This window comes from Taudactylus pleione, unplaced genomic scaffold, assembly GCF_031769625.1.
Source record: "Taudactylus pleione unplaced genomic scaffold, aTauple2 ptg000418l, whole genome shotgun sequence".
In the NCBI taxonomy this organism is placed as follows: Eukaryota; Metazoa; Chordata; class Amphibia; order Anura; family Myobatrachidae; genus Taudactylus; species Taudactylus pleione.
Genome location: NW_028284820.1, coordinates 1,133,686 through 1,146,539, shown reverse-complemented (window position 1 = coordinate 1,146,539; position 12,854 = coordinate 1,133,686). Strand labels below are relative to the sequence as shown.

General features: G+C 51.2%; 1 protein-coding gene across 1 annotated transcript in view; it reads right to left on the bottom strand.

The window, feature by feature from the left end:
• LOC148506239 (uncharacterized) overlaps positions 1-12,854 on the bottom strand; it is an 86,449-nt gene that overhangs the window by 32,329 nt on the left and 41,266 nt on the right. The window contains exons 4-6 of the mRNA XM_088447110.1: positions 3,843-3,950; positions 3,152-3,616; positions 964-1,323 (exon numbers count right to left, since the gene is read on the bottom strand). Coding sequence (XP_088303236.1) covers positions 964-1,323; positions 3,152-3,616; positions 3,843-3,950 — 933 coding nt within the window. The remainder of the gene's footprint in view (positions 1-963; positions 1,324-3,151; positions 3,617-3,842; positions 3,951-12,854) is intronic.

The window sequence follows — 12,854 nt, the reverse complement described above, 5'->3', positions numbered from 1 at the left end:
TCCGGGCGCTTAGAATTTATGTAGACCGGACGGCTTCGGTTAGGAAGTCTGATTCCTTGTTTATCCTCTTTGTTGGCAGGCCAACCCCTCTTGTGAAAACCAAACAAACATTAGCCCGTTGGCTTCGTTCCGTTATTTGTGAGGCTTATGCACAAGAGGGTTTACCTGTGCCAGCCTCTGTTAAGGCTCATTCCACTCGTTCTGTGGGTCCCTCTTGGGCTGCTAGACGTGGCGCTTCTGCTGTTCAGCTGTGTAAGGCGGCCACTTGGTCTTCTATTCAAACGTTTTTGAGGTTCTATGCGTTTGACACCTTCGCCTCTCAGGATGCTTCCTTTGGGCGCCGGGTGCTCCTTTCAGCACAGGAGCGTCCCCGCCCTTAGTTGAACTGCTTTGGGACATCCCCAAGGTCAACCCTGTGGACCCCCTATGGACCCTGAAGTAGAAAACAAGAGATATGGTAAGAACTTACCTTTGTTATCTCTGTTTCTACGAAGTCCATAGGGTCCACAGGGCGCCCACCCTGACGCACCTGGCTTCAAATGGGCTGTGTGGCTGGTCACCGGTTTTCCGTCTCCTATTGCTGTGAGTATGGTTTCTTGTGTGTTCCAGTCTTCCTTCTCTCTGTTCCATATTCTCCTCCGGCCTAGGCTGCTTACCAACTGAGGTGCCTGTGGCTCGGGGGCGGGGTATAGAGGAGGACCCAAGTGCATCCTGGGAGCTAAAAGCTTAACTGTGTGGTGCCCATGGATCCTGTTCCAGCTATAACCCCAAGGTCAACCCTGTGGACCCTATGGACTTCGTAGAAACAGAGATAACAAAGGTAAGTTCTTACCATATCTCTTGTTTTTTATTAATTTGGTGACTCATTTATGACATAAACAAAAATAGCTCAAGAAGCCCTGGCACAACCCTGTGGAATAGGTTATATTGCGGATGGTATAGATTCTGTAGGACAACACTCACCGGTAACCACCATATCCAGTTCTTGCTCTGCGGTTTGTGCGGTCGCAGGGTGATGGGTTCTACACACGTATTTCACTCCTTGATCTTCACTCACATTTGGCTTCATCCTCAAAGCACTTATACAGCTGAAAGATGTATCCTCATGTGTAATCTCCTTCACATTGTGTGAGTATTTCTCATCCAGAATCTTGGTTCCTGTACAGTCCCACGTTACAAGTTCTGTTTCCTGGTCCTGATCCTTCCTCAGCCACGTGATAGACAAAACTCTGGGTCTAAATCCATTAATCGGACAAGTCAGCGTCACCATCTCATCGTGTGTCAGATGTTCAGGAGCCATTATTGTTAACTGCTTAGGAGGCACTAGGAGAGAATGAACCAATTAATATTGTTAAAGTAAAGTTACACTTACCTTTCCTAACTTATCTTGGACTCTCACAGCCCCAAACTCTACTTGTTATCGTCCCTTTCCTAACCATTCAGAGCAGGGGCATAACCAGAGGTATAGGGGCCCCATAGCAAAATTTCCTAGGGGCCCCGTAGGTCTACCTATACAGTGCCCCTGTAGTTGTGCTTATTGGCCCTCATTCAGAGCCGCTCGTTAGCGGCAGTACGCTCGTTCCGAGCGATGTTTGCACATCTGCGCATGCGTACGCTTTTTAGTACGCATGCGCGAACCAGTCAGTGCGGTCTAAAATCCTTTGTACGCAATATAGCGAGTGCCTGCTATTTTGAGTGACAGAATGAGGCGTATGTGGGTGGTAACAGGGGAAGGTGCTTGAAAATGGGGAGTGGAGATCCGAACGCAGGCGTGCTTAAAGGTCAAAACGGGCGTTTTATGGGTGTGTATATTTAAAACAGCAGCGTCATTGACCACGTCACTGGGTTATTTTATAGCCAGAACTGCACGCAAATTTGTGGTAGCAAACACCAACCACAAGAATAGCGAGCAATTCATACGCTGGTCGATGTACTCGATTAATCTAATAAATAGCGGACATGACGTAGGATGCGTGCGGCCAGGGGGCGTTTTTAACAAATAAACGAGCGTATGTTTTGCTCGTTCGTTCAGACTTAGAGGTGTAAACAGACTGCAATGTGCGTACGGATCATTTGAATAGCCACCCCTTGTTTTTAAACGAACGACCGCAAATAGCGTCCGGCTCTGAATGAGGGCCATTATGCAATACCCCCTGTAGTTGTGCCCCTTATGCAGTGCCCATTATACAATGCCCCCTGTAGTTGTGCCCATTATACAATGCCCTCTGTAGTTGTAGTTGTGCCCATTATGCAGTACCCACTGTAGTTGTGCCCATTATGCAATGCCCCCTGTATTAGAGCCCCTTATGCAGCGCCGCCTGTATTAAAGCCCCTTATGCAGTGCCCATTATGCAGTGCCCCCAGTAGTGCTCCTTATGTTGTGCCCCCAGTAATGTCCCTAATGCAGTGCCCCCAGTAATGCCCCTAATGCTGTGCCCCCAGTAATGCTCCCAGTAGTGCTGCCCCTTATGCTGTGCCCTCAGTAATGCCCCCAGTAATGCCCCTAATGCAGTGCCCCCAGTAATGCTCCTAGTAGTGCCCCTTATGCTGTGCCCTCAGTAATGCCCCTAGTACTGCCCCTTCTTCTGTGCCCTCGGTAATGCAGTGCCCCCAGTAATGCTCCTAGTAGTGCCCCTTATGCTGTGCCCTTGGTAATGCCCCTAATGCAGTGCCCCCAGTAATGCTCCTAGTAGTGCCCCTTATGCTGTGCCCTCAGTAATGCCGCTAGTACTGTCCCTTATGCTGTGGCCCCCCTCCCACATGCAATACTTACCTCTCTTCACGCTCCAGTCCACGCCGTCAGCAACCCGCGTAGACGCTGCCGCTGACAGGATCTGACTAGTTACAGCAGCAGGCGCCCCCTAAGCCACTGGGCCCCATAGCAAGCACACCCCCTGTACCCTCTATAGTTATGCCACTGATTCAGAGGTTTGCAGCTTTGGAGCCTTCTATTGGGCTTACAGATCAGTGGAGAAGCACTGATCCAGCTTTTAAACTGGTCCAGATCATGGACTGTGCACCAAACAGTTATTAGGGTGTCTGCTATTACTGTGTCGCTGTGTTAGTACTGTCTGTATATTATATATCTACACAATATATTATTAACAAATCATAAATGAACCTGTAAGTATCTATCAGAGAAGAGACTTACCTCCAATGACGTTCAGTGTTCTCCATACAGAGACCGGTGACCTCAGAGCTGGGTGCGCTACCCGTACATATAGTTCTGCTCTGTTATCTTCAGCAATGCTGGGAGTTATATGAATAGAACACTGACAGCTGGAAGTACCAAGTCTGCTGGTCTTTAGAACAGGAACCAATTCTAGCCGTAGGGGTTTCTCCGCGTGATTTGCAGCCCCATTAATCAGCCCCTGCTGCTCCTCTACTCCTATAACCACACGGCTGCCCCCAGTACTGTCATTTCCCATCATGCGGGCTGGGGGAATGCGGTCCCGGGATCTCCAGGTGTGGATATTAATCATATTCTCTCCTCGTCTCAGACATACAGAGATTTCAATGTCATTGGGCCTGAAGTTCATGATCTGACAGGTGAGGGTCGTCCTGGTCATGTCAATCATCTCCTCATTCCCTGCAATCTCAGAGAGACTGGGAGGGTCTGCGGGGAATAAATATATATATAATGTAGTAATAATGGGCATTCATAAAGCATCAGCATATCCTGCAGCCCTGTACAATAGGGGAGATTATATCTGTATAATGTGGGTTCTGCCCACGCAATAGCTGCCCCGCCACCCACTATGCGTTAGTGACAGGTCATACGTCCACTTTAAGATAAAATACGTTTCCTTAATCACAATGTAGACAGTGTAAGATAATCATACCTTTCTTAAACCTTTTACAGCAAAAAAACCCAGCAAAAACCAGAAGTAACGTAGAGAGAAGTGTCCCAATCACAGCTCCAGCGACTGCGCCAGTGTTATCTTCTTGCTCTGCAATCACATAGAACACAATAAGCATCTAGGAATAAGTCAATGTACAAACATGAAATACTTATGTAGGGTTTCAGTATTTTATGCAACAAGTTATGGATTCAAATCCTACTAATGATCTCAAGCATTACTAGAGTTTATATCCATGAATTGTTCTGTATAGCTGCTGAAGCCCTTACAAACACTATTTACAGTAAATGAGAAACTCAATAGAGGTTGTAACTGGTGGTTTTACTCCGCCACCCAATACCTGAGTGGGCTTAAATCAACACCCGTGGTGTATAGGGATTCCCTTTTACCATCAGTGATCCTAGATACACTGTTTAACCACTAAACTGACGATTCTTCCAGCAGCATCGGTCAGAGATTGCCGGGAGCCTTCTGCACATGTGTAGAACAAATTTCCTCTTAAAAAACACAGCGAGGCGGTGTGGTCGCACCTTGTCAGCTGAAGCACAGCTGGCAGCGTTCGCATTCCATACGATGACGTCAGTTAAGTGAATAATACAGTGTATCCGGGTTCAGGGGTGTGTGTTCCTCCCCAGTCCATAAATTGGAAAGGAGAAGAAGCTGAAAGTCTAGGTAGGGTATCTAATTTTTAGAGCACCCACATAAAATACCTCCAGGGGATCTGCTCCAAGGTCTGGCTGCTTCCTCTCACTGAAAAAGGGCTCCAGAGGGTGGACAGCCAAACCCTGGGACATCAGTCTCCATACATTTGATACTGTAGTCCTCTAAGCTTTATTGTGCCAATATACATGCTGTGCCAGACACTCCAGCAGCTGCCCGATGGTGTTACCTTTGGGATAACTACAACCACCCCATCATCAAGGGGCTGCTCCTGCAGCCTCCACTGGACCACTAAGGAAGTGGGAATTGATGAAAATGGTGATCGCTACTGCACAGGCTCCATATTGCTCCTACAGGGGGGCATCACTCCTTGTACTAAGATGGCCACCGAGACTACTACCTTGCATGGGTGGCACCATCTTGTCACTGTGTTAAGAGTGCCATAGTGGTAGATGCAAGTCTTCCACTTAGCTCCAGAGAGACCTGTGATATATTGCTACCCCAACAGCTCTTCCAGCATTCCTGCACCACTACCTGGTATCCACATACACACACCAGCCGGTGGGTTGTATAACACCACGTGCAGCACAAGCTCCACTCCATCAACCAGTGTGTATAACAGTGAGTACAACTGTACCCTTTTTACCATTAATAAAACCACTCCACTGATTAAGTAGCTGGGCTGTTCTTTGTATCAGGCCATCCGCTGGTGTGTACTGAAACTACCTCAACCTATACACAAATATTTCCAACAGGTTTTGGGCCCAGATACACAGGCTTTCAGTACACAGACACAAAGCTACTAGAACGCCCAGCAGCAGCACAAAGATACCATCTTATGCATCTTATGCTCATGCACGACACAGAATGCTACAGAATACAGAGTGAGGACAGCACAGAGGCCCTGATTCAGAGCCGGACGCTGTGACAGAGCGCTCGCTCTGAATCAGGGCCGTCCTTCTTAATTTTTAGAGCAGCCTACTGGCCGCTCGTATAGCTATTGGTGACCACCCACAGCTATAGCGAGCGGCCAGGAAGATGGTCGCGATGGTCAAGACCATCGCGACCATCGGGCTTGCGACGAGACCCTTGTGGTAGGGTCTCGTTGCCGCCAACCCTGGAGTGCTATCAGAGCCGAGAGCACTCCGGGGCTGGCCCCAGACGGTAGGCGTTCCCATGGGAACGCCACTGTACATGATGGGGGGGAACAGGTTGGTTGTAGAAATTCTGTACATGATGGGGGGAGTAGACTGAATCTAGGAATGCTGTATGTGGTGGGGGGCAGGCTGAGTTTAGGAATGCTGTACAACATGCTAAGTTTAGGAACACTGTACAAGTTGGGGAGAGCAGACTGAGTTTAGGAACGCTGTACAAGGTGGGGGGAGAACAAACTCAGTTTAAGAACATTGTACAAAGTGGGGGGGAGAACAGACTCAGTTTAAGAACACTGTACAAGGTGGGGGGAGAGCAGGCTGTGTTTAAGAATGCTGTACAAGGTGGAGGGGCATGCTGAGTTTAGGAACATTGTATAATGTGGGGGGGAGAGCAGGTTGAGTTTAGGAACACTGTACAAGGTGGGGGTAGAACCAGCTGAGTTTAGGAACATTGTACAAGGTGGCTGGAGAAAAGGCTCAGTTTAGGAACACTGTACAAGGTGGGGGGAAAGCAGGCTGAGTTTAGGAACATTGTATAAGGTTGGGGAGAGCAGGCTGGGTTTAAGAACACTGTACAAGGTGGGGGGAGAGCAGGCTGTGTTTAAGAATGCTGTACAAGGTGGAGGGGCATGCTGAGTTTAGGAACATTGTATAATGTGGGGGGAAAGCAGGTTGAGTTTAGGAACACTGTACAAGGTGGGGGTAGAACCGGCTGAGTTTAGGAACATTGTACAAGGTGGCGGGAGAAAAGGCTCAGTTTAGGAACACTGTACAAGGTGGGGGGAAAGCAGGCTGAGTTTAGGAACATTGTATAAGGTGGGGGAGAGCAGGCTGGGTTTAGGAACGCTGTACAAGGTTGAGGGGCGTTCTGAGTTTAGGAAAGCTGTACAAGGTAGGGAGAAAGCAGGCAGAGTTTAGAACATTATACAAGTTGGAGGGAGAACTGGCTGAGTTTAGGAACGCTGTACAAGATGGAGGAGAGCAGGCTAAGTTTAGGAACGCTGTTAAAGGTGTGGGGGGGGCCATTGTACAAGGGAGAGCAGGCTGGGTTTAGGAATGCTGTACAAGGTGGGGAGAGAGCATGGCTAGTTTATTAACATTGTACAAGGTGGGCAGAGAGCAGGCTGGGTTTACGAACTTTGTACAAGTTGGGGGGAGGAACGTTGTACAAGGTGGGGGGTAGAAGACTGAGTTTAGGAACGCTGTAGAAGCTGGGGGTAGAGCAAGTTGAGTTTAGGAACACTTTACAAGGTGGGGCAGAACAGGCTTAGTTTAGGAATGCTGTACATGATAGGGGAGAAGGCTGTGTCTAGGAACCGTTGTACATGATAGGGGAGAAGGCTGTGTCTAGGAACCGTTGTACATGATAGGGGAGAAGGCTGAGTTTAGGAATGCTGTACATGATAGGGGAGAAGGCTGTGTCTAGGAACCGTTGTACATGATAGGGGAGAAGGCTGAGTTTAGGAATGCTGTACATGGTGGGGAGAGAGCAGATTGAGTTTAGGAAAGCTGTTTAGGGTGGGGAGAGAGCTGTCTGAGTTTAGCAACATTGCACATGATGGGGGGAGCAGGCTGAGTTTTGGAACGTGGAACGCTGTACATCAGGCATGTCAAGTTCAAAATACCAACCGGTCTTAAGAGTGTGTGGGCCACAACAAAAAGAAAAGTCTTATATGCAATTTTGTAAGGTTTATTATTAATAAAAACTAATGCAGTGCCCCCTGTAGTAGTGTCCCTTATGCAATGCCCCCTGAATTTGTGCCCCTTATGCAGTGCCCATTATACAGTGCCCCAGTAATGCCCCTTATGTTGTATCCCTAGTAGTGCCCCTTATGCAGTGCCCCCAATAGTGCCCTTTATGCAGAGCCCCCAGTAATGCCCCTTATGCAGAGCTCCCAGTAGTGCCGTTTATGCAGAGCCCCCAGTAATGCCCCAATGCAGAGCCCCCAGTAATGACCCTAGTAGTGCCCCCAGTAATGCCCATTATGCAGAGCCCCCAGTAATGCCCCTTATGCAGAGCCCCCAGTAATGTCCCTAGTAGTGCCCCTTATGCAGTGCCCCCCGTAATACCCCTTATGCAGAGCCCCCAGTAATACCCCTTATGCAGTGCCACCAGTAATGCCCCTAGTAGTGCCCCTTATGCAGAGCCCCCAGTGATGCCCCTTATGCAGAGCCCCCAGTGATGCCCCTTATGCAGAGCCCCCAGTAATGTCCATAGTAGTGCCCCTTATGCAGTGCCGCCAGTAATGCCCCTTATGCAGAGCCCCCAGTAATGCCCCTTATGCAGAGCCCCCAGTCAGTGGCAGATCTAGACTTTACTTTTAGGGGGACTTTTTAAGAATTAGTATAAACTCCTCCCATCAAATCCCCCAATTATATTATGCTCCACAGAAGCTCCTCCCAGCCCCACTTGTGCACCAGACCCTCCCAATAACAAGAGATATGGTAAGAACTTACCTTTGTTATCTCTGTTTCTACGAAGTCCATAGGGTCCACAGGGTGACCTTGGGGTATAGCTGGATCCTGGATCCTCGGGCACCACGGAGTTAAAGCTTTTAGCTGCTCCCAGGATGCACTTGGGTCCAACCTCCCCTATACCCCGCCCCCGAGCCACAGGCACCTCAGTTGGTAAGCAGCCCAGGCCGGAGGAGGAGACGAAACAGAGAGAAGGAAGACTGGAACACACAAGAAACCATACTCACAGAAATGGGAGACGGAAAACCGGTGACCAGTCACAGAGCCCATATGAAGCCAGGTGCGTCAGGGCGGGTGCCCTGTGGACCCTATGGACTTCGTAGAAACAGAGATAACAAAGGTAAGTTCTTACCATATCTCTTGTTTTCTACTTCAGGGTCCATAGGGGTCCACAGGGTGACCTTGGGGATGTCCCAAAGCAGTCCAACTAAGGGCGGGGACGCTCCTGTGCTGATAGGAGAACCCGGCGCCCAAAGGATGCATCCTGAGAGGCAAAGGTGTCAAACGCATAGAACCTCAAAAAGGTCTGAATGGAAGACCAGGTGGCCGCCTTACAGAGCTGAACAGCAGAGGCGCCACGGCTAGCAGCCCAAGAAGGGCCCATGGACCGAGTGGAATGAGCCTTAACCGAGGCTGGAACAGGTAAACCCTCCTGCATATAAGCCTCAATAATAACAGAACGAAGCCAATGGGCTAGAGTCTGTTTGTTGGCAGGCCAACCCCTCTTGTGAAAACCAAAGAGGATAAACAAAGAATCCGACTTCCTCACAGAACTAGTCCGGTCCACATAAACCTGGAGTGCCCTTACAACGTCTAAGGAAGTCTCCCCAGCCGAAAGATCAGGTGACTGAAAGGCTGGTACAACAATTTCCTGATTAATGTGGAACCTAGAAACCACCTTAGGCAGGAAATCAGGATGAGTGCGAAGCACCGCTCTGTCCTGATGAAAAATCAGAAAAGGGGGACGACAAGAAAGCGCCCCCAAATCTGAAACCCTCCTGGCAGAAGCAATTGCCAAGAGGAAAACAGTTTTAAAAGTTAGCCACTTGAGCTCCACTGACTCCAAGGGCTCAAAAGGAGGACCCTGTAAGGCCCTAAGAACCACCGCCAAATCCCACGGGGCCACAGGTGGCACAAAGGGAGGCTGGATTCTCAAAACACCCTGGAAAAAGGTGTGTACGTCCGGCATAGCAGCGATCCTGCGCTGGAACCACACCGACAGACCAGACACGTGTACCTTCAGTGAAGAAAGACGTAATCCTAAGTCCAAACCGGACTGAAGGAAAGTCAGAATACGCGAAACTCGGAACACCTGGGGATCATAGTTTCTGGCCTCGCACCACTGAAAGTAAGTGTGCCACACTCTGTGATAGATCCTCGCGGAAGCAGGCTTGCGCGCCCTCAGCATGGTGGTAATAACGGAGCTAGAAAAGCCCCGAGACCTCAGGACGGCTGTCTCAAGAGCCACGCTGTCAAAGATAGTCGACCCAGATCCGAGTGAAGACAGGGCCCCTGAGACAACAGGTCCCGCCGTTGAGGTAGGAGGTACGGAGCGTCGATGGACAGGCTCCGCAGATCGGAGTACCACGGCCTTCTGGGCCACGCTGGGGCCACCAGGATCAGTGTGCCTCCGTCCTGTTTGAACTTGCGCAGGACCCGAGGCAGCAGAGATATCGGAGGGAACAAGTAAGCCAGTTGAAACAGCCATTTCACCGACAGCGCGTCTATCAGACTTGCGCCTGCGTCCCTTGTCCTTGACCCGTACACAGGCAGCTTGTGATTGTAACGGGACGCCATCAGGTCCAGTTCTGGCAGCCCCCACTTGTCCACGAGTAGTTGGAATACCTCTGGATGAAGCGACCATTCCCCGGGATGCACATCGTAACGGCTGAGGAAGTCTGCCTCCCAATTGAGGACTCCTGGGATGAAAACTGCCGAGAGAGCTGGAAGATAGCGCTCCGCCCAAGCCAGGACGCGGGACACCTCCGACATCGCAGCTCGACTGCGAGTCCCTCCCTGGTGATTGATGTACGCCACCGTGGTGGCGTTGTCTGACTGCACCTGAACGGCCCTTCCGTGAAGAGCGGTGCCGGACGACTGCAGGGCTCTGTATACTGCCCGCAGTTCCAGGATGTTGATGGGAAGAATCGCTTCCTCCGCCGACCAACGACCCTGAAGTGACAAGGAGCCTGTCACCGCCCCCCAACCCCGGAGACTGGCATCTGTCGTGAGCAGAACCCATTCCGGGATCCAAAAGGGGCGCCCCTCCAGGAGATGCGCTGTCTGCAGCCACCAGGCTAGGGACAGACGCACCTCCGAGGACAACACCAGCATCTGAGAGCGGATCCTGTGTGGCAATCCGTTCCATTCTGAAAGAATCAGCCCCTGCAGGGGCCTGGAATGGAACTGGGCAAACTCCACCATGTCGAATGCCGACACCATGGACCCCAAAACTCTCATCGCTGAGTGCACCGACACTCTGCCACTGCTCAGACAACTGTGAATCCGCAGCTGTAAGGAGGAGACCTTCTCTGGAGTCAGAAAAATCCGTTGCTGACGAGAGTCCAGCAGGGCCCCCAAATGAACCATCCGTTGTGATGGGATGAGGGAGGATTTCTTCCAGTTGATCAACCAGCCGTGCGCCTGTAGACAAGCGACCGTCAGGTGGAGATGCTGGATCAGTACCTCCGGGGAGCTTGCCAGCAAGAGGAGGTCGTCTAGATACGGTAGCAACCGTATCCCCTGGCTCCGAAGGTGAGCCGCCATGACCGCCATCACCTTGGTAAATACCCTTGGTGCCGTGGAGAGACCAAAGGGTAGAGCCCTGAATTGGTAGTGGTTGTGGAGAATAGCAAACCGCAGAAACCGTTGGTGCGATGTTGCTATAGGCACATGGAGGTAGGCATCCTGGATATCCAGGGAGACCATATAATCCCCCGGTTCCATCGCCAGTATGATGGAACGCAAAGTTTCCATCCTGAATTTGGGAACCCTGAGAAACCTGTTCAGGGACTTCAAATTGAGGATGGGGCGATGAGAGCCATTGGGTTTCTGCACCAGAAACAGCGTAGAGTAATACCCCATCCCACGTTGAGACTGTGGTACGGGTATAATGACCCCCGCCGTCAGCAAGGCCTCTATGGCTTCCTGAACCTGCAAGGCCTTGGTTTTGTCCTGAGAAGGACTTGTGCAAAAAAACTGGCAAGGCGGCCTGTGCCGAAAAGACAGGGCGTACCCCTGGGAGACCACTTCTCGCACCCAGGCATCCGTGGTGGTATTGTGCCAGCACTGGGCGAATTGAAGAAGTCGGCCTCCCACTCTGGGGTCCCCCAGAGGGAGGCCCGTCCCATCACGCAGAAGGCTTATCTTCTGGCTTGGAAGAAGGGCGCCTAGCACTCCAGGCTTGCTTCTTTGGCTTTGAGGCGGTCTTGGGTGCGGACTGCCTCGGGAAGGACTGACCCTTTGCCTTGCCCTGAACCCGAAAGGAACGAAAGGCCGAGCTCCGGACCTTAGCAGGTGTAGTAGCTGAAGGGAGGAAGGCTGACCTGGATTTTGCCAGGGTATCTACTATTTTGTCCAGGTCCGGACTAAATAGTAATTCCCCATTAAAAGGTAAGGCCTCCAAGCCTTTCTTTGAATCCGCGTCTGCTCTCCAAGACCGCAACCACAAGGATCTACGAGCAGACACTGCTTCCGCCAAAACCCTAGAGGTCAACAGGCTAGCATCCAAAGATGCTTCTCCAATGTAGGAGGCGGCATCTCTCATCTGTCCTAACAACGCCCTCTGGACGTCCGGAGATTCATCCGTAAACGTGTCCTCCAAGGCGTTGGCCCACCCCTCAATGGCCTTTGCCACCCAGGAGATGGCCATGGACGGCCGGGCTACAGCCCCTGAGAGAGAATAAATAGACTTTAGACAAGTCTCCACCTTCCTGTCCGTAGGATCCTTCAGCGAGGATATAGACGGCAATGGCAAAGTAGCACTCCTGATGAGGCGTGTTACATGGGAATCGACTGCAGGCGGAGTTTCCCATTTCTTACAATGCGCTTCCGGGAATGGATAATTGGACGCCAAGCGTTTCTGTGGCAGGAAACGCTTACTGGGCGTCTGCCAGGCCACCGCCATGTGATCAGTCAATTGATCAGACAAGGGGAACGCTGTAGAAGTAACCTTAGCCTTTTTAAAACTAGGATACCTTGACTTGGGAGCGGGTGCCTCATCCTCAATCAGAAGAATAGCCCGCACCGCCTTAACCAGAGCCCGCACATTGATGGAAGACTTAGTGTCTACCTCCTGGACTGAGGCATCTGAGGCTGAGTCATCCTGTACCTCACCATCATCCGAGAACCCCTCAGAATCCGAAAGATGCGCAGCCTGTGCCATGACTGAGCGTTTAGACGCCCTGGAGGGCACGTCACTGCGCAACATCGACTGAAAAGCCGAAGATGCTGCCGCCAAATCTTGGACAGTGTGGGAAAGCGCATCCACCCAGGGTGGAGGAGCTGTCACAGGAGCCTGAAACGGCACCACAGCCGGCTGTGCCACAGGGGTGGACTGAATATACATTGGCAACCCCGCATAGGGACCAACAGGCTGAGACCCCGGGGGAGTCTGCAATAATTGTGGGACACCCGGGGAATGGGGGATGGCAGGCTGGGGCAACGCCCTAGTAGGGGCGGCAGTCGGGACCGACAGACGGTCCGC